Source organism: Chiloscyllium plagiosum, unplaced genomic scaffold (assembly GCF_037043375.1).
Source record: "Chiloscyllium plagiosum isolate Xiang-an unplaced genomic scaffold, Cpla_swu_hap1 HiC_scaffold_31, whole genome shotgun sequence".
NCBI classification, from domain to species: Eukaryota; Metazoa; Chordata; class Chondrichthyes; order Orectolobiformes; family Hemiscylliidae; genus Chiloscyllium; species Chiloscyllium plagiosum.
The window spans coordinates 7,845,364-7,867,866 of record NW_028270169.1 but is presented as its reverse complement, the minus strand read 5'-3'; the positions used below and the strand labels follow the sequence as shown (position 1 = coordinate 7,867,866).

Sequence of the window (22,503 nt, the reverse complement as noted above, 5' to 3'; positions counted from 1 at the left end):
TGTTGGTGAAATAGTGAATTTGGTATCTGTCCATTGGCGAGCATGAACTGCTGAAATAATTGGCAGCAGAAATGTAAAATATATTAAGGCTCATTCATTTGTGAAGATTTCTTTGCCAATATGTGAGCCTTTATTTGTAAATGAGTGTGTTCGCGTGCAACTACAAGTGAGCAGTTCAATTCTGGATATATCTCAGCATGTGTATCTGAATGAGTATCTGTGCGAATACACGTGACTGGCTGTGCGTGTGCACCTGAGGATGTGTTTTAGTCTGTATCTACGTGCACTGATCTAGTATATCTCGGTACGTATATGTGTGCTTTGTGTGTGTGGCTATAGTATCTTTACTGGCTTTGTATGTACTCTCCTGTGTGTGACGTAACTGGATCTGTATGGGATTATAACGAATTTACAAAGTTTGTTGTCTTGTGGCCCTCCCCAACAAATCTCATCTTTACTCCCAATATTCGTTCTTCCGCCAAGCATGCCTTTCTTTTAAAACTTTCACTCTTAAAGCCCCACACTTCAAACATTCTGCAAATGGAGACATTTCCCCTTCCTACAAAATATTCAATGACAATGGATTCCTTATTTTGTCTTTGAGTCGGTGTTGAGTAAAACTGCACACACGGAGACATATCTCCATAATATTGTCAACATCATTTTGCCACTTCTAATGTTTGATAACTTTCACAATTTTCTTAATTGGATCACTTCATTGAACCCACTTTCTCGACCCTATTCTAAAATGTGGTTACAAGTCCTGAAAGTATATTGTGCCTATATATGATATTGCTCAGTGTAAATACCAAACTCCTTTGATGGCATGTAGTATTTTGCAGTGTCTGCTTCCCAAATCAAGGTGACTCGAGGAACGTTTATTTGCCTGCAAGTATAAGATCCGTAAATTCTGCTTTTCAATTATTTTAAACACTTAGATTTCAGAGCAAACTTGTGGAACCTCAGCCGCCGCAAGAAGCGGAGCTCTCACTGTATTTAGTATAGGAGTAATTGTATTGTAATAAAACACCAGCGTAAGGTTCCCATATGTACGTGGCCAGGACAGATCGAAGTGTGATCTGTTGATGGTGTAGATGACTTATTCTAAGTTTGAACAGGCTACAATGTGAAAACATCCTATTGATGTTTGGGTGAAATCCAAATGCAAAGTAAGTGGAAGAATTACTGTGAAAGTCAATACTTGGCTCTCAGAAAAAGGATTCCAAGCAGCCAAAGGAATTCTAACGTTAAATCCAGTAGAAATAAACCCTGATTGACACAGCAAGGTAAATCTTTCCAGAGGAAATAGCCCTCTGAATATGTATAAGAATGAATTAATCTGATGAGGGATAGGATTGCACTGTTCGATGGTGTGTGCGTATATAGGAGCGCTTAGAGGGCTGTATACAATTAGAACACCGCATCAGAATCCTGATCCAAAAGCAGGATTTCCCATTTCATCCCCACCATAAAACACTCAATATTCAGTCTTTTGATTCGGTTAATTTTGGTTTTATAGCTTTACCAACTCGACAGTTAGTGTTGGGACGATTGTCCTTTAATGTGACATTTTCCTCAATAATATGCGTACAACTTCAAATTATTTTTGTAAAGTCAAATACACGTTAAGTAAATGCTTACATACAATTACACAAGTTCACACCTAGCCATACATAAGACAGACACACGCTTGTACTTGCACTCACACACACACTGCCAACTCAATATAGCACAAGCACGAGTTTCACTTCAAAATATTTATTGAAAGTTGTGAGAGAATTCTTATTTTAATTGTTGATAGATTACCCGAATAACCACCACAGTTTGAGATACTTTTTTTAGTTTTTTTTTTATTTAAGCCGCTTTGTAGAGAGCCTGGTGAGAAACTCATTAAAAATCTACACCGTGAGGTGAACGACCTGAGGTGACAAAGCAGCATTCCTTGTATACCCCGCTGGCACAGGACTTATAGATGTAGTTCTAGTAAATCTGTAGCATTGTACAGAGCGCAGTTATTTTTTTAACAGGTAACACTGCAATAGCATTGATGTAATGGATGGCACATTTTCGTTTTCAAATCATTTTCACGAAAGCAGGTGAGATAGACCTCTAGAAAACACAATTAGAAACTCATTCTCTCTCACGCACACACTTCCCCAATGCGCTATATATTTCATTTTACAATATATTGTGATGTTCGTGTGTAAAACAAAAAAAACAAAATGCATGGAATTAAACTCTAATATATGTACACGCGAATTTACAACTGATGAATAAATTAATACCGATTTGCATATTCTGCCATCCATAGCTTATTTACACAAAATTACTAGTTAATTACATAAATAGCAAAGATCTTTTTTTTCCTGGTGTGAATTACATTTATGTAATGCGTTCTTTTTTGTAGTGAAGTGGTCGTTCCTTTATTCCAACTTGTAACGCAGTTCACGGCGGTGTTCTCAATGCTCCTGCCCCTTTCTCTGTGGAACCAGCACTGGGTACCTCTGCCTGTGGTCTCTGGCCACTAATCGACCACCGCCGCTCGCCTCGATCGGATGCTGAAGGTGTCTGCACTGTGAGGTTTGTTTTTGCATCTATTAATAGTCCTGATGTCCCAAAATGGACCAAAAGCGTTCACTTTGGGGAGTCCCTGGATGGAGACGTCTCCCGGTTGCCCTCCAAGCCACTGACCAGTCTCTGGATATTCTGCAGTTCATTGATCGCCTCTTTGGCGGTCACTCTGGGGGACAGTGAGCTGGCTCCAGTCCTTAAACCGCCCCCGTTGCTTTTGAGGTTGAGTTCCGGCGCCAGGCTGACGGAGACAGGGCTGGAGTCCCGGCTGCACAGTTTGCTGTCGGAGCCGCCCAGAGCTGAGGGCATGGCGGTGGTGAGGAGGTTGGTGCCCGCCGGGATGGAGACCGGGATTGGGTAAGGATTGAAGCGAAGTCGGGGTCGCCCGCCGCTCAGAAACGGGTGCCGATGGAGAGAGGACGGAGCCCCGGAACTGTTGGGCAAGGCGGCAGCTGCAGCCGCCGCTGCCATGTACGTGTAAGGGTAAGGGAAAAGCCCCCCGAAAGTGGTCATCGGAATCCCCTGGATTAAAAAAAACAAGACGGGGGGACAGAGAAACACACAACTGGTCAGTCATCATTAGAAAACATTTCACACCCACTAAAGGAAGCAATCCCGTTAACGGTTGCTCTATAATCTGATGCAGGGCTGCAAAAGTAAGCTTTAACAAGAAATAAGCATTAATAAGGGAGTAAACATGTGGAACTCTCCTCCAAAAGGTTGGAATTAACTAAAAATTACAAAACTCAGATTGCTGATTTTTAAAATTATCTTTTGAAAATACTGAGCCAAGATATAGACCGAGTCAAAATGGAAATCAGCCTCTAACTGAACGCATGGCGGATACGTCTGGAGGGGCTGAATAGCCTCCTATTTTGACATTCCTAAATATAGGATCAAGGACAGGCTTCAGTGTAAACAAATGAGACTTTAGAAAATGCAGAGCTGAATCTCCGATCTGATCCCAGAGGCCAGTGATTCCGAGACAGTGGCATTGACACAAACGGTTTGGCCTCCCACCCAGGAGGACCGGGGTGAGTGCTGCTCAGCTGCACCTACCCCTCCTCCTATTACCCGCAGGTGCAGCACTTTGCAATGAGAGCTCTCTCCTCATTATCCATTAGTATTTTAACTGAAATATATTACATTGGATTCTCAGAACTGCACGTTTGGCATTATCTGGCACTTAAAAATCGCACAGATCAACACCAATAAAACAGTTCATTAATTTGACAATAAAACTTATAATTGGAATAGAAATTCTAAACGCCTGGATGGAATGAAAAGGATTAACTGCACGCACTAAGAATATTTAGCGCAACAGAGCTGTTAAGCAGTTAAATAAACAAGGAAAGAAAGCATAGCATGTACAGTATTTGTTTTTCTACGTTTGCAATCATCCATTTTGGATCCATTTAAACAAATACAATTGAATCTGTCAGAACATTTGATGGCTAACTAAATAAAACTCAATGTAGCATTACAATACTGAATCCCGTGGCCCAATCCCAGTATTGTCAAAAAAAATTGGATAGATAATCAAATGAGTGGCTGGTTAAGCAGCCCTTAAAAAGATATTGTAAAAATGTCTTCATATCTGTCACCCTATCTGCAATTATACCTTCTGAATATATACATACATTTACCTGGTCGTACATATGATGCACTCAAGCACATTATAGAAAGTATGTGTTAATTGCTTTTGCAAAGTAAAAACCACTTCAAAAACTGCGAGCTTCCTTCAGATATTACCTAACCAGAGACGAAACATTGTCTTGGCCGTTATAAGGTGGTGAAATATTTTGCGAAAATCGTCCAAACTCCCAGGAAAACTCCCAGGGCAGGATTTAGCAATCTATCAGCCGTCAACTTCTGCTCAGAGCAGTTGGGCGTAATTAGAAACAATTGATTAGGACCCACTGCACATGGATCTGGGATTTAATGATTTCATATCAAAATGTAGGGGCGTTAAAAGTTACATTTCTCTATGCCTCCTCAACCTGCATAAAACGCTGCTAGTTAGACAAGGAGTTCTTGGTTCTGGATAACGCTGATCGGGGGGAGTTCAGAATAACTGATTGTAGGGTGTTGCACTTGGAAGCTGAGACCTGCCATCATCGAGGCTGATCTGGTATAAATACTGAGACTTCATGCCCAATTGTTCATTAAAAATAACTCCCTGTATTTGTCAGGGCCGAGCTTTCAATCCGCAATGTTTGTAAGATTCCTGGGCTGACAATCAGTGCAGCATCAATAAAAGGCTTTAAAAAATAACCCGATTATATGTTCACCCCGGCGGAATGACAGATGGGAAGAGAAATGTGCGGAATAAACGGTCTCTTCTTTCACAGTGTCTCATCCTCTCCCTCAATAATTTCCATTATTTTTGTCTCTCTCTCTTATGATGCGCTGACTCTTTAATGGCTTGGTCATTTTTTTATGTCTCTCTCTCTGTCTGTGTGTGTATGTCACTCTCCTCCTGCACGTTCCGTTTTCTGAATCCGTGCCTATGTATCTCTCTATTTCCACCCCCATCCGCTCTGATCTAAATGTATTGGAAATAAAGACTGTAACTTTCCCACTCCGGGATCTCCTGCCCCAAACCTTCAAAATGGAAGAGGGTCGCCTCAGGAAAAGATGGGGGGGAAAATAATGGAAGAGGAACTGGAAGGGTTTTTCTTTTAAAAACTTCATAATCAAACGAGTTTCTAATGTAAACAGTTTAGTGTTCCAGGTCGATTTCCACATCTGCAAATGGGCCGTGAATTATTACAAAAGTCTCAGCGTTTAGATGCAATGTAAATGGCTTACACTAAGTGGAATGGGGAAGTTCATTCCGGTTATTGAATTCAGACAGACGCCGCTTCGGCGCCTTGCTTACCTGAGAAGCCAGGACGTGCTGAGAGAGGTGGAAAGGGAAGTGAGGAGCCGCGCCGGCAGAGTTCTGCGCCGAGGTGATGGTCGCGTTGTCCAGGCTGCCTGCTCCGGATACCGAAGCCAGTAAGTGTCCCATTCCGGTGGCCATTGCTGAGAAAGCTCCGGGAGCGACTGCAAACTGCCCCGGGTGGATAAAGAGAGGCTGTCCGACATTTAAAGGGTTAAGAAACTGCTGGCTGTGTAACCCCGAGAAAGCCAAGCTTTGCAAATGTCCAGCGTTAAGGTGAGAGGGGCCGTCAGTCTGTATCATAAGGGGAGAGAAAGCATCTTTATTCAAACATTCAGCGTCCTTCTTAGCTTCCTCCTTCCTCCTCCCTTCGCTCTTCTCTCTCTCTGAGGTTCTGTGACTAAAGCAGATGTCACTATCCCTGCGCCCTTCCAGCGAGTCTTTCTTTTTCTCCGAGTTAGATCCCTGTTTCGGTCGATGGGCCGAATCTCCTGCCGCATTCTCGGCGGGTGGAGTGCTGCTTCGGGAGCCTGTTACTCGGGGGCTGCCACTAATCGCGGCAGCCTGCTCCTCCTGCCTCTCCAGCTCAGGGTCACTGTCCGCACCCGACTTGTCATCTGAATAGACCGAGATAAATCAAAGATGGATTTGAAACGACTTTGAACTTTCGTCAACAGAATGGAGAGATTAATCTAATGGGCTCCCATCTACATCCAGCGCGCAACAGAAAGAAGTTTAGAGAGTCGGCGGATATTTAATTAGAGTACGTGTTATTATACTTAATATGTCCCTCAACAAACACCAACACATTCAGATCAGAATCTACAAAGAAACAAATTAATTGAGCTACACCCTTGATAAATCATGGTCAGGACACGAAGTTTGATGTTTTAATAAATAAGAGAAGTGTTATAATAAATCCAGGACTTATTTTGCTTTATACTCTCACTTGTTGAATGTCTTTATTAGAGCGTTTAGTTTCTTGAGAGTTCGGTTCTGAACGGATTTCTACAATTACCCGCGTTATTAAAACCAGAAAAATCTGAGACTGGGAACAGATGTCAGTTTTAAATGTGATCTCATTTGGAAATATTAAAATGAACTTTGCTTTCGTTTACAACGTCTAGATCTACAATGCCTCTATACAAGTTGATTTAAACTTTATACAAATAACAGGCACGCAAGTAATATTCTATTTATAAAATTAATGGCTGCAGCACCTCATTAAAATATTGGCTCCAATAACGGTGAACGCAGATGCCTTTGGATTAAAAGCTGTATGATGCAAAACCTAGAATGGATTTTCCCAACGATTGCACCCATTTGTTTAGTTACAATCTTTAGTTTGAATTTTTTAGAACAAGTGGTTCCAATAAAGATAGGAGGTTTCACAAACTGACGCCAGCAAACATAAGAATCAAACCCCAGGAACAGAAAAGTTCAAAGCCGTTTGATCCACTTGCCTTCCGAAATGCTCACACCCTTAACGGATGGGGAGTTAGTTTTTTAAAATGTAAATAGAACACACGCTCTATACGTTTTATACTTCAGGGATTCCTGTGTCATTTCCACTCGTAAAAGCGATTCATTACTCAGGTTGGATCGCTGGCCTTCACTTATATTGGCTGTGTTGTTGAAAGGTACATTTCTAAAGCACCAAGCATTGTCTTTTCGCTTCTCTCTACATTTATATCATTTCAACAAGATCTCCCTTTCACACCAATAAAATACTAATATTTAACTCTGGCGAATTAGACAGGAATCGCAACGATATTAATTCCTATCTGGAGGTTCATTTTCCAAGAGACCAGAACATTATGTAATTGGTCAATTTAGAATTGTAATTGCAATTTTTATTTTTTGTTATCTTCACAATGATGATTACAAAGTCTTTAGTTTCTGAAAAAGTTGATATTTGTCCATGGTTTTGGATCTGCCAAATGCATTTATTTAATCAAATAATGACATCAGGTTTAAAGGTTAAGCCACTAGCCCCTTGGTTAAACTGGAGACGCCATACGGTCAACAAACCTTTCGCCCTTGATCTCGGGATTGGGTCAGAGACTGATTGTTATCTCCCTCCCTCTCCAAAATCCACCCTTCCTATCTCTTACCTTTGGATACTTGGCTGAACTGCAGTGAAACGGGGTCTGCGGCTATGGGCGAGCGCAGGGACTCCCTAGGCAGCGGTTGGTCGCTGGAGGAGGCGTCAGAATCGCCGCCATCTCGGTCTCCTTTACATTGATCTTCATACACTCGCAAAGAAGGGAGAGAGAGCTGTTTTCTGGGGGGAAAAAAACATCAATTTGTCTCTGTGTTACAGTGAGACAGATAACGAAAAACAACATGTGTTAATTCCAACCTTTGAATGCAAGTCAAAATAATACTACGATGTAAAATTCGTCAAGGTCTGAAAGTACAACCCTCCCTCACATTTTTTACAATCGATTGTGTCATTCTTTAACTGACCGCCAGGAGGTACAATGAGCAACCTGCGGTGACCTACTGCACTCTGTTCCAGCGGAGAAACGGCGCGCTTTCCTTTACGCCAGTCTGTAACGGCGCAGCTTCAAATATATCAGCTTGTGAAATCGCTGAGGGGAAACGGGGAGAACCATCCAACTCCAACTGGCCCCTTAAGAAACTATTTCTAAGTCCGTGTTGAGATCCGTAACGATAAAAAAATGTTTTTATTACCTTTTTTCCCTTCTCCCGTTCCCAGTGTCCCTGAATCCTTTTGCAAATGGATTGTTGTCAATTTTAAGTTGCGTTATCTGTCGAATTAAAAGGGGAAAGAATTCATGTTAATAAATCTAAAACGTGATGAGCGCACATAACCGCTTTCCCAAATGAATGCTATTTCAGAATAGTGCATTCAAACAAAATAGCATTAGACTTATGGGAGTGAGCAAAGTTAAATATGTCAATGGAATAACAGAGTTGTACCCCTCTTCCATGGTCAATATTTACCGCTCTGTTAATATCACGAAGATGACCTCTGTTTATGGGAGCGTGCTGGTGTGCAAATTGTTTACAGTTTATTTTTGTGATGTTTCCTGCATTTAAAGGTATTGCATCGGCTGGAAAGAGATTTTGGGCAACCCGCCTTCCAAAAATGAGTTGAATTCTGCTGTGTGGGTTTTTGAGTCTCTGTAAGGTTATTCTAGTGAATGTAATTTCATGAAAATCTTATTAAAGTACTGCACCCAAAAAAAAATCAATTTAAACATTAGGATATAAAGCTATACATAGTTCACCTTCCTCATTTTACTTGAAGATGGAGATAATGGGAGATGCTGGTTATTAATTGTAAAACTGCTTTACTTGCAGGATCTCTCCCAACAAGTTTAAACATTAATAAGTTGAGTCAATATTAGATACATGGGGACTTTTCCCTCTGTGTAGCTTTGAACAATTTAATCTTACGTACCACTAAGAAGGTAATGAAGCACTCCTAAAAAGGTTTTTAGCTGCATAGTTAGTGATCAAGTTATGAATGCCTCAAACAAATGATGCTGTGTGTGTGTGTGTATTACCTAACATATCAGTCTGCCTTGCTTGTATCCATTCTTCATGAACCACACTTTTGTAAATAAAAAACTAACGTCTTCAAAGAGGCAAAACACGTAAGGAGTGACGAATTAGCCTGAAATGTCACAAATCCGTGAATTTTACCGAACGACTTGCGCAACTGCCCAGGTGGCCTCATTGTTAATTTCTATGTTTTTCTTCAGCTACTTGAGCAATAAAATACATGAAAAGCTTTTCCAAGGTGGGAGCTTTGGCCGCAATATCTTGCTGGCTACATTTATAATGTTATCTTTAAATGTTGCTACATCAGGGATGCAATACACTGGAAATTATCAGGAACGATCAACAGAGCAGGGCTTCGTTCAACTTCAATCAGTTGAATATTGAGTAATGACATGCTTTTATTGATATCAATGTTCGCCAAAGAACCTTGTCTGAATTAAACTGAACCGCTCGAACCAAGGTATCCAGCAACAGTGAGATAGGGAAGAGAAGTTTCTACGAATGTGGTCAGTGATCAGCACTCCCCAATCAATCACTAAGACCTAATCCAATATCGATACAATTTACTTCAATTTGTATTTTGCCCCCAGCACCTTCATGTTACAATGCAAAGCATAGTATTTAACTTTAACTGCTCTCATTGTCCCAGCAGCTCTTCAGTTTTCACACAGGTCAAACTCGGTGTGGTGGAGGTGGTGGGGGAGGGGGTGAACTAAACTGCCCGCTATCTTTACATTGGGAGTAAAGTGTGTATTAATCAAACAGCGATTTCATTTTCAAAATGTCAAAACCGGTCTGTTTATTTCCCTGTATTCCCCGTGCCTTGACATAAAACGTTTTATTTGTCCCAAAAATTATTTTAATAACTGAGGTTTTATTACTTCAGAAAAAGGTTAAGTTTGAATGCTACTTCCAGCCCTGCTTTTGCAAGCCTTCGCTTTCATTTCTTTCTGTCTTTTGGGTTTGGCCCCACCCAAGACGCTGTCATTTCTTTTTTTTAATTGGTTTCAAGAGGAGATGCCATTAAATGAGGTGAAAAATGTTTGTCATATCACATCTTCAAGGACATAAAGGAGTAACAGGGACAAAAGTCTCTAACCATTCTGAATCAATGGGACAATTAAAATGTTGCATCGTTTGTGAATCTTGCCTCCCAATCTTGCAGGAACCTGTTAAGTCCCGGGGTGATGGGACTGTAGTGTGCCAAGCTCACCTTATCGTTCTGATAGGCTGTGACCGCGATGAACTCTGTCTCTGGAAACACGTAAGTTCGGAAAGTGCTGTAGGGCAATTTGAGAATATCGTTGGCGCGGACCACGTGGAACCTGGGCTGGTATTTGTGCATAGAGTTCAGGATGGTCTGAGAAAACAACAGAAAACAACTCAGGTTAAGTCCGCAGAAGGGCAGCCCGCAGATTGCCTCTTGCTTCTGGGATCTGGAATCTGGTGAAAAACACGAACAAAACTGATCATTTCTGGCGATTTCCATCATCGCTTAACTCCTCAGCACTCTCCTCGCACATAAAGGAGTGCCATTGGGATACTGCACCTTACCCTGGTGGATTTTAATTTTTTTAAAATCTCAGTTCACGTACAAAACTTTAAACTGCCCTGCTTGTCTAGAGTAAACAGCATTTATATCCTGCAATCAGTACAAAACACCAGAAAACTAGGAATCGGCGTGTGTACCTGAGCACTAGAATGTATATAGTATTTTTTTAAACTGGAGAAATACTGAATAAGATTAATCCGTGTATAAAAAAACATTGTTTATTATAATTTGCATTTTTAAAAAAGAACTAATGACATTAACCACGTTAAAATCAGCTCTAATTATTATTTTACAACAAAAATGGCAATTGCAAAATGTCTTCTCTGGGCTGTTAAGTATTTTGACATGTTTTGTATCACAAACATCTAATATTGAGGTCACCAGTTTCATGCTGTAATTTGACTTCAATTTCTCTCCTCCATTTCCCCAGTTATATTTATAAAACATGCTTATTATTACACCATTTCTATGACAAGGTTCACAGATTGGAATCTGAAAAGAACTTCAAGAAAACCGAGAAAAAAAATCTTCAGCTTAAATTTTAAAAAAAAGGTCCTGGCAAACACTGAAAGCCAAACTGAGGCATTGTCTCTGACACATAAAAGACACAGACACTGGATCTGGGCATTGATGCGTCATCTGAACTCTGTCCTGGGTTTATATAATATAAAATGTTACAGTGTTTCCCCGCTCAGGCGTGCAAATCATCTAGAGCCAAACCACTCAGCCTGGATCAGCAGGACAAGCCTGTGAGTCCCTGGGCTCTCAAAATCCTTCTGATATAGTTCCTTTAATCTTCAACAAGAACCTTCAATACAGAGAGGCCCGAGATACACCTTTCAAAAATGAATAGTATTTCCTATTATTTATTAATAATGCCAATTGCGTTTGCAATTCAATCACACAAAAATAGGTAGTAAACAATCGATAGAGTCCTTCAGTTTTTTATTATGTCTCGATGGATTAGTCCAGGTTTAACTGAAACCCATTTTTTTCAGTAATTTGTTTTAATTTTTGGGTGTGTTACTGGTAAAAGCGAGCGGCATTTTCTGTTCGCGCTTGCTGATCTCGGTCGAATGCACTGTGCTTCAGGGCGCTTTCTGCACGGTTCCAGTTCATAATGGCTGCTTTTACCTCCAGTGCCATTCCTACAACCTTCAATCAAGTTTCCCAGACAGTGCATTAAAAACATGCACCCCCTCGCAAATAAATGGTCATAAATTGTTTTCCATTGGCCCCTGTCCACCTCTAAAGCATCACTGGCATGATTGTTCGGAGACCGATTGGCTGAAGATAAGAGATCACCCATTCAGTAGTCAGGCTCTTTCTAACTAGCGAGCTCTCAGCTCTCGCTCCCTTTCTCTCTCTCCTCCCTGACGCCACAAAGCCTGACCTGCTTTTCACAATTCATATCCTTAATACACTTCAGCCTGTCCCCGAGTAAGAGCACTGCAAAAAATATGGCCTGAAACAGTAATATTTGCAGACCTGGTTATAAACTCTTGAACCTCGACACAGTATATATCTCTGATTTCTAATGTCTCCCTCGGCCTTTTATATATTTATGCTTAGCCTTATCCCCGATTCAAGGAGTGTAGGACGATTAACAAATCTGACAGCCCACGGTCATTGTTTCAAACGGCCCCCGCCTCTCACAAGAGGCGGTACATATATTGGAACCCCAGTAGAATTCAGATTTCTTTCCTGTGCATTCAGCATCGTATTGACCTGCTTTACTTCTATTTTGACCCTCAACGATTTTATTCAGAAGTGAAATGATTACTGTAGTATTGTGGAAGGATATTGCCTTAACATAATCTATGATATTCTGTTAATGGAACTGTATCGATCTTATTGGAGATAATTCAGATCGGTCTCCTTGTTCCCAATTCTGGACTGAAAGTGGCCTAGTGTCGCTGAGGACCTTGTTTCACTTTTCCGAGAGATTATTTCGCCTGTTGCTGAGTGAATTCCGTCAAAATCCATATCAAATCTGTCATGCGGGAATCAGTTTTAAAGTTTAGGCAGAAACAGGGTCAAGGCGGTGTAAGTGTTCGACGATGCAAAACATATTTTAAAAACGTAAACAAGATAATGAATATAACAGTCCCACGCATGGAGCAGTTGTTCAATTTGGTAATCTCACCGCAAATACTTACTAAATAGAAACGAGTCAAATGGAAAGTAAATAAATCGACCTACAGCAACACTTACGAATCCATGCTTGTCGGATATGTTGTTGGTGAGTTTGAGTTTGTGAAACGTGACTGCTTTGGCCATCCATTGTTCACCGGTTGCCGGACTGTCTGGGTGAATATACATCCTCTTCGGCATCTCCGGATCGGCTTTCCCGGCCACCATCCAACGCGAATTGTGAAATTTGTAACGGCAGTCGTCCGCTGCCACAATGTCCATCAGTAAAATATATTTCGCCTTTTTATCCAAACCGTTGACTCGCACTTTAAACGGTGGGAACATTCTCCTAAGACAGCAATGAAACACATGAAGCAAGACATTTAAATGAAGATGGGGTCGTGCTGAGAAATACATTTCAGTTTTTAAGCAACGGTCAAGTTATAACCTGACACTGAATCAAAAGTACATTTCAGCCATACACTCAAATCTTCACATCTCCTGGAACAGCTTTTTCCCCCTAAACTCTCCAATTAATTATTTCATTCTCAAAATATTGAATTAATATTGTAAATAAGATACAACATTCCCCAGTTTTCTTAACGTGAGTCATTCTTATTATGGTTTATCCCCTAGTTTAATACCTACGAATAAGGCGCAAGTTTATTCTCTTCAAGCGAGGATTAAGACAGTTGGCTCAATATTTGGCCACTTGTTAAAATTGTGTCATCGCATCTAGTTGATCTTTCTTTTGGAGCCTGCTCGACCCCTTCCAGTAAAGAGACATTGGCCGATTACCATCGATGGTTATAATTAGCAACAGACTTATCGCTTCGAACTCAGAACCTCTGTACACGACACTGGGAGCGTTAGGGACAGCTAAGGGGCCAAATAGGAATCCTTCCAAAAATACACAGTAGTTTGCTGTACGGTTTTTTTAAAGGTAGAGAACAAGTTGTCGGAAGTTGTATGGCAAAGCTAAATAAACTCTTCAATGTAAATGTGGAGGTGCAGTTTTAAACTGCGTGACTGGAAAGCGACGGAAAGGACACTGAAATAGCTCAGTCAACCCTCTTTCTATAGATTTAAAAATATATAGCGATGACTCACAATCCTGAGCAGAAAACACAATCTATCGGGGCTATTATTTCGCTCTTTAATAAGGAACTGCTCATCAAAAGCGCTCGCCTTGGCAGCTCTGATTCTGCCCTTGGCATGTCAATTTGTTACTCTTAAGAATTTTGTGAATTTACTAGAAACAATTTAACAGATGACGGATTATTAATTATATTTTGCACTTTACAAAAAAACGATGCAAATGAGTTGGGAAAGTTAAGTAATCATGAGAATGAGAAAGCCTGGTATATGAACTAGGGGCCATCCTCAGCGTTATCCGTACCTCCCAGACTTGGTAATAACCATTTCAGTGCCGACTTTGTGAAACTGGTCCCACAAATCTTTAGCCTCCAGGTTCACTTTGGGATCGTCCTCGACCTCATCCTCCGGTTCCAGGCTCTTGAGAGGTCGCAGGTGTGCCGACTGGTGTCCTAGAGCGGAGACGCGGATCCCGGCCTCAGCCATGTTCGGGTCTGTCAGGGGTTTGCCCAGAGCTCCGGGCAGTGAGAGAGCAGCCGCCCCGCTCGGCGGCAGAGCCAGAGCGGGAAAGAAGGAAGGTTGAGCGGCCAAGAATGTGCTCATGGGGAAATCCGCGGCCCGGTGAGCGTGGAACGGATGATAAGCCATGCTAGACGCCGCTAAAACTGGTTCTCTCATCGGTGCATCCGGAAAAAGGGGGGGTGGGGAGAAGATTTCTGTTGGAAGAGTCGCCTACGCCGGATCTTCCTTACACCATCTCCTTGAAGAACACGTACAGTTCGGCAATCTCTTTCTGTGTGAGTTTCTCTCTCTCTCTCTCACACACACACACACACACACAGGCAGATCCCTCCTGCAATGATCTCCCTTCGGCTCCGTCCTGCTAATGAGCCGCCCAGTTGATTGGTGATTTTACACGCCCTAACCAATTGTGTGCCTGGAAAGGCGGGGTTTTCACAACTAAAGGCAGGATGGATGAGTTGAGAGAGAGGAGGGGTGGGGAAAAGGTGTCGGAAGCTTCAACGTACAGTAAGCATCACTGAGATCGCTCTTTGAAAACATGTCAACAAAATTAAATATTAACCAATGACAGAAGGCATTCCCCCCTTCTACTCCCCCCGATTCTCCTCCACCCCCACCCCCACATGCTGCCTCCATCGTCCCCGTGTCCCGGATTAAGAGAGCCCGGTCCCGGACACCGACCTCACGGCGCACCGCAAAACACCTCGAGCTGCTAAAATCTCCAAAATCCAGCAGGTAACATGTCGATGTAGCAACGTGCAATTATTTTAAGCATAAAATAGGCGGGTTCTGAGCGGGACGAGAAAACCTAAACCTGTGCGTTACTCCAGATTGAATATATTTATTTTAAACTACTGCATTAACAATTGTAGGTATTTCATGCTGGTGATTAGATCGCGTATTGTTTATGGCCTTGAATCACTGTGAGTGAAAGCTTGTAACGGTGTTTAGGCTGTTGTAAATATTTGGCAGAACTGATCAATAGAATCCTGCATTTTTGCTCCCAGCAACTCTTAATATTAAATTTTTCCCCGTTATCCTGGGTTTAATCACACACCAAGCACAGAGATCCTACACTTTACAAAGTTAACAAAAGCGAGAAATTTCAATTTTGATGTGTTTCCAGATTGTTTTTGCTAAGAACCAAAATGAATCAATTTAAAGCGCCTACGCTGTTTTCATTTTAAAATGCAAAGTTTGTAAAGCCAAACTTTTAAAAATCTTTAGTTCTTCTAACTGTACACAAATAGTGTCCCTTTGCTCGTAAAATCACCAGCTAGAAGCAACATTGACAATTTTCTATATGGCGGTGGGTCCCACCAGATGGCGTAATTAGGATTTGAAATGAAGTTATTAGAAGATAAAACGCGACCTTACATTGTCGAGCGGATCAGTGAGAGTTTTCTAGAGGGGGGAGGGAGAGGGCAATGTTCATCCTTTCTACTCTAGTTGCCTTGTCTGTGTCTGCTCCGTACAACCAACCCTGGCAACGAAAACTGGGACGTTGCCCTTTTTAATCTTAGAACCAGCAAGTTGCCCAAACGCTTCAGCGCTTTGCGAATCGTGGGAAAAGCCGGGCGGGACGCGCCAGTAAAACCGAACAACTGACACTATATATTAATGTCTCTATACACCGCTATTTATATACATGCTAACTATAAGATTTTTTAAGGAAAGGCTAGAAATGGGGGCGAGGGGCAAAAGGGAAAACACCATGAATTTTCATCTGCGGGATTTCTAATGTGTTTGTTACGGTCAAGGGTTTGGAGTTTATCGGGACGGCAATCCTTAACAAGCCAATGAGAAAATGTTATAGAGGGAGTAAGCTGAGATTCGGAGGTGCGCAGGAGAGCAGATTCTCGGGGTGGGAAATGTAAGGTTCCTCAAAACCATCTCCTCCGATTAAGTCGGACATGACTTGTCGAGAGCGCTTGGCGCCAGTCTGCTGACGTCCAACAATAAGCACCGTCTCCTGTCACTTTGCATTAACCAAAGAAATGTTACCAGCCCCTCCTCTCCTCAAATCATCCAACCCTCCCCGAAATACCCTCCGCTGCAAACATGGAAATCGAAGCGTGTCTGCCAATTTCGAGTAGGGTATAGAAAAAGGCCGAGTTGTTTAAATAATTAATTCTGTTGGGTTGACATAGATAGAACATCAGGGATCGGAGTGTCGACGTTTTGCAAGCGGGGTAGACACGCACTTCGGTCGGTCAATGGCTCGGTTCCTGGCTCTTACTTTTGATCTAGAAGCCTCAGACATGATTGACCGAAGAATGAACTGATCTGAGCTAAACGATAGAGAAAAACAGGCACGCGCTCACTCGCATCATTTATCTTTTAGCAAAAGGTGAATACTTTTCTAAGAAACTCTTCATCTTCATTCTTTCCCGCACATCCACATTTCATCAGAAGATGCGAGTCGACACAGCTCATCTGGACTGAAGGATCGAATTTTTTTTTAAAGTTAATTAACAGAACCCGATGATGTAGTTATGATAAAGTGCTCTCTTTTCACCAAGGTATCAGTTTAGTTGTTCATACTCAATGTGATTGTTTTCCACTCAAACGTTAGGACACTGGATACAGAGAGGGTCGGTCAAGAAGACCTAAGTATTCCATAGTCGGGTTTATAGTTGTATTATCCTGCATCATTCCCTATGTTTTATCATTGTCCAATGGCGGGGGGTGGGGGGAGGATGGCATGGCATGATTTGTAGATAAGTAAAGCCTTCCCCGGCTTTAGAAACTGATCTGTTATGTTAACATAAATTGCCACTGAGCAGGATTGATACACGTATCTCAATGCCGCCGCCAGTGAGCGAGAGGGGAGATAGGCATCTGGGTCTCTATCGAACAAGGTGCTAAGATATGGCTTTTGTCTTTAGCCTCTCTATCTGTTGACGAGATAGTGTCACTGGCGCCACGAGCAGCTCCTAATACCGGCTACAATAAAAGGACAATCTCTCCATGTATACAGGATCATTGTCTTCCAAGACTGTTCTTTATTCGCTTCTCCAGTTTAAATCAAAATGTTTAATCAAAAAATATATACAGGTATTTTTTTGATGATTACTGGTCCTGTCTGGTGAGATAGCTAGCTAATGTTTAAAGATAACCCCCACACAATCCCGTAGCAATCAGCCGGGGAGGAGGTGGGGGGAAGGATGTGTACAGAAAGGACTGCTCCCATTGCTCGGCGTTTTTATTCAGGGCAATTAGGCCTCACCTAAAATTAATTATAGATAGCCCGCCAAAGAACCAAGTGGCTCTGGCACCCCGTGCGGCGTGTTATTCACACGGGCATGGTGTTCAGGCGAACTTTGCCTCAAAGCTTCGCGTCGGCAAAAATGCAAACACAAAGACTGTAAATAAGTTTTTACATAGAAAATAAACGTATAGTAAGGAGCTATACAATTTTATCCTGCATCTGTAGGAAGTAAAACAATTGATGGGAAGATGAAACGGTTCATAGCAAAGACATAATTTCTCAAGTCAATTAATGGGGTTGGGGGGTGGGGGTGGGGGTGGGGAGAGGGATTTAATTTTCTTAAATCTTTCCCTAACCGTTAAGTCATTTCCCCTGAAGAGGTTATTCCACGTACAGATCCTTTCAGAGTTGTGAAACCAGTTCTGAGTTAAGAATATCAACCAGGTAGTTATGGAGACTGGTTTGTAAACAACTTTAATTTGATTTCTGATTTACATTGTAACAGCTACGTTTCAAGGTTACGTTTAAAACCGCTGATGAATAAAATACAATTCAAAAGTCCTCCTTTTGTTATCTTTATAAGATCCAAAAAAATACAGTTCTGATAACAAGGATTCTGGGGTGAGGCCGAGCTGCAGTAGAATTTAGATGAAACTGATGGACTCGAGACGATTACCGTTCTCAAATAAACCACAACCTTCCCATGGTTTGGTGGTTGCGCGCCTGAACAGATGATTCAGGGTTCAGTGTTTTTAGTCTTTAACTTTTGTGGCCGGTGCTAGTTCCAGGAGTCGCCAAATGCTCCGGTTTTGTATTATACAGTGCGATCTCTGAGGTAGCCTCAACATTTCCAAGTCACGTTTTGGCTACTGTAGGTATAGAAAACCTCAGGTACAGAAGATAATATTGTATGTTCACTGTGCGATATAATTTTCAGAAAATATTAATTATACATCTATAGATTTTTGCTGCATGCCAATGGAGTTTATTGTGCAGAGTTCTGTGTTTTTCAGTTATGAATATACATTTATTGAATTGCACAAGTTTCATTTATTTGAAAGCCACATGCGCAACCCTGACCTTTTTACGCAGCCGTGCACCAATGAGTCTTTAATCTTGTTCTTCTCTATCTGCTTGTCTTTTCCTTTCAGCGCCCGACACATTACCGAATTATATCACCATTTCTGCTCAGTAGCTGCACAACAAATAATCTCATAACATGTAAAGCATTCCAGCTTTATACACTCAGAACCAACCAATGCACATGATGAATGTGTACAGTATCGCATTGCAGGCTCAAACATTTATCTTGTATTATATTTATTTATTAATCTACATTCATGTTTTGACATAAGTGCTAATATTCTATGGAGCAACCTCAGTCTTTCAAGTTATCCTTGGTTGCTGTGGCTCTGTTAAGACGACCGGTGTGGTATTCACTTACACTCCAAGCTTTCCTGAATTTCTATGGAGTAGATGCTGTTGTTTGCCCATGAATGGAAAGCCTGAATTAAAAACTACAAATGTCCTTTGTATATTTTTGAGCAAGAATCAATGTTCGAGGTTGCAGCTTTTTAAAAAATCGTTTTGTAAAATAATCAGTGTTTAAACGGGGCAGTTCAATTGCAAATGCAGCATTCGAATAATTATCAAATAATGCGTCGTTGTTTAAATCCCTGTGAAATGTATTTAATTGCCGATGTAACTCACCAAACTAGATGGACGAGACTATAAATATTTTCTGATTTTTATTTGTCGTAGCAACTTCTGCTCAATTTAACTGTCCCTTTCGTAGTTATCTCAGCACGTTGTGGTATGAATTTAAAGGTATACTGTACTGGGATTAAAATAATGGGAAAGCTGCAAACTTTAGAACATGTTTGTATATATGTATGTGAGTTTCTGTGTGTGTTATATCTGCATTTTAAGGAATGGGGTTGTGAATGTGTGTAAATGAGTCTGAGTGTATTGCGAGTACAGCTGTGTGAATTTGGGCGTGTTGTGTTAGATTGAGAGTGTGTGTACTTGTACGCGTTGCGTGCGAGTCTCAGAGTGTGTGATGTGTGCTGAAGAAGTGCGTTGTGTGAAATTGAGTGAGAATATCTGCCTCTCTAAGGGAACGTACGTGCGTATGTATGTCTGTTAAAACTGAACATAATCTCCAAAATCAGAAATTGCTGGAAAAACTCGGCAGGCCTGGCAAACGTTTCGAGTTCAATGACCCTTCGCCAGACCTGCTGAGTTTTTTCAGCAATTTCTGATCTTTGTTTCTGATTTCAAGCATCTAAGGTTCTTTGGGTTTCTTTGTGTTTTTGTGTGTACAGCAGTGTTGGACCGGGTAGGTCTAGGTGTGGCTGTAGGGGTGTGTATGTATGTATGTGTTTGCGTGAGTGAATGTGCTTAAATGCATGTTTATGACTGTGTGTATAAGTGTATCTATGTGTGAGTGAGCATGTGTGTATATGAGAAAGTTTTTGGGTACACGAGTGTGTTTGTGTGTATGCATATGAGAGTTTGTGTGTCTAGGTTTGTGTGTATGTTAATGCGTGTGTATATGAGAACGTGTATGGCTATATGGGTATAGTATTACGTATTGGAGCTTAGCTGTCTTTGTTGGTATATGAGTGTGTTTGTGTGGAAATGAGTACGTGTTTGGGTATGTGAGTTGCGTGTGTGTGTGTATGAGTACGTGTTTGGGTATATGGGTGTGTTTGTGGGTAAAGGAATGTGTTTGTATGTATAAGAGCGTATCTGTATTTACATGAGCTACTTGTGTGGATGTGAGTGTGTGCCCAACGGAAGTAGGGCCACAAAACGATTCCAGTAATAAAAGGCCAACTCTCATATTCTATCGGATAAATTTCACAATCTGGGGTTCAGTTTAAGAGGTTAAATAGCCTAAGCGGACCATTTCCATACGGGGACTTCTACTTCGGCAATGTCCTTCGTTATCTCTGCATTGATTCTGCTCTGTTGAATGCAATTTCTTATCCCCTGAAGTTTGGTGTTTGCTCCACTCTATCTCACTTGTTTTCCCTAATAATGAGTATTTTTCAGCTCCCCTTCTCCAGATATGGTTCCTGAAACATGACCCAATTTAAACTTCTGCTATCTCTGTCCTACCCCTTCATTTCATCTCCCTCACTCCATCTTGTCACATTTTAACTTGCTATTTTCTGTCCAAGCTCTACTTATTTTTAGCAGAGCCACCTCACTGGCGCCAAGAATTTTAAGACCCTGTCAAAATCCTTCATTTTTTCATGTCACATGTACGCTATCAATGCAAGACCAGCAATTTCACTCACTTTCCCCTGTATTCTGGGAAGGTAGTCGCTGTGATTTGCTTCCCTGTGTATGTATCTTGTAGTTGCTGGTCCTTTGTCCACTGAGAAAACTCACTGATCGATAGATGACGATAGTCAGGAACCACAGTTCTTGTAAAGTTCGTTTTTCCCTTTTGGGCTCGCCTCTCTCGGTATTTCTATCTCTATAATTCTGTTCTCATCTCTCTCCCTGTCTTTCCCATTGCTCCTATCTCTCCTTTTCGATGTAACTTCTCCCTTACTATCAGCCCCTCTTGAGGGCTTCAGCCTCCCCAGGTGACTCTGGCTCTATTCTTTACCCTGACCCTATCTCGCTCCCTCTGTTCTGCCACATTCCATTTCTCCATCTCTCTTTCTTGCTCTGTTTCCTACAGTCGGTGAATCAATCTGTAACTTCAAATCACGCCACGGATTTTCCCAGCTCACAATGGTATTCTCTTCCTCCTGTTTTGCCAATTCCTCGTAAAACACCTCATTCCATTCAGATCCACAGCCAGATCCTTAACATACGCTCCCCCCCCCCCCCCCCCCCCCCTACCCAAATCCCTGGCTTAAAAATAAGTTCACCAAAACGTTCACATTTGAAATTGAATGTAACTGTTAAGAAGTTTATGAACAAAGGATTTGGGAGAGTCAGGATTATAAATCGGGGAGTGGGGTGGGAGGGCTGATGTTGTGAGGGTTCCAGGTTTAGGGGGGAGACACAGAGCATTCTACAGCCCAACACATGATGTCCTTTTTGAAAGAAAAACAGCAAGTCCCGGTGAAACTCAACAGGTCTGACAAAATCCGTGAAGAGAGAAACAGAGTCAATGTTTGAAAATATGACCTTTCATCGTTTGGAGCAGTCAGTTTGAACTGGAAACATTAACTCTGTTTTTCTCTCTCCACAGATGCTATCAGACCTGCTGAGTTGCTCCAGCACTTTCCTGTTTTAATACAAATCTTCAGCATCCGCAATGTTTTATCTTTACTGAAGTATTTAATTAAAGTGCTATTATTGCTAAGTGGGAAAATCGGCGACCAATTTGCATACCCCTCCCCCCGACCCCCACAGAAGCAGCAACGTGATAAATGTTGATATCTAAGTAGCGGGAAACAAACCTTTAATTGTGATATTGGCCCGGCAATAGTGAAGAGCATGTTTAGAAAGTGTTCACTCCTGGGGACGGGGGGTTTGGTCCAAATTCAGGGCATTGCCGAGTGATCTAAGTCTCCGTCTGCGGGTCAGTCTGGTCAGTGGATAAACAACAGAGAAACTCAGCGAGATCCCCCATGAAATGACGGAGTCGCGCAGTTTCAGCCGGAGAGAGATAGTAACAGGTGTTGCCCGAGCGCTCCGGGAGCCCAGTTATATCCGAATCAATTCACGATCTCACCTTTACTGAGCGAACAAATAGCACCCAGCCGCACCATAACGGGGTAGAGGGCCTGAGGTTTTACTGCGGGACAATACTCATCAATTTCTATCATTAATGACAAACATTTACTCTGACTTAATGAATCTTTCCAACCAGTCTCACATCTCCAATCCATTTCGGTTTAATGGGAAGTGTGCGTTTGTACTCTAGCTTTCGGGAATAATTCGCGTTGCCTGAATTAGAGCTACTCCGGATTAAGGGTGAAACATGCCTGTCCTCAAGGAAGAACTTTATTGCTGGAACAGCACAGCAGGTCA

General features: G+C 41.8%; 1 protein-coding gene across 2 annotated transcripts; it reads right to left on the bottom strand.

Moving 5' to 3' along the window:
- Positions 1-508: 508 nt before the first annotated feature.
- Positions 509-14,660, bottom strand: tbx2b (T-box transcription factor 2b). Of its 2 annotated transcripts, none has more exons than XM_043718100.2 (7): positions 14,074-14,660; positions 12,756-13,023; positions 10,203-10,349; positions 8,153-8,229; positions 7,570-7,739; positions 5,453-6,072; positions 509-3,093 (listed from the first exon to the last, which is right to left on the bottom strand). In XM_043718100.2, the coding sequence occupies exons 1-7, from the start codon at positions 14,445-14,447 to the stop codon at positions 2,635-2,637; spliced, it is 2,115 nt and encodes a 704-aa protein (XP_043574035.1). In that variant the 5' UTR covers positions 14,448-14,660; the 3' UTR covers positions 509-2,634. The 2 variants fall into 2 exon arrangements, with proteins under 2 accessions (XP_043574035.1, XP_043574034.1); XM_043718099.2 differs by having other exon boundaries at positions 510-3,093; positions 12,744-13,023.
- Between the last annotated feature and the right edge of the window lie 7,843 nt (positions 14,661-22,503).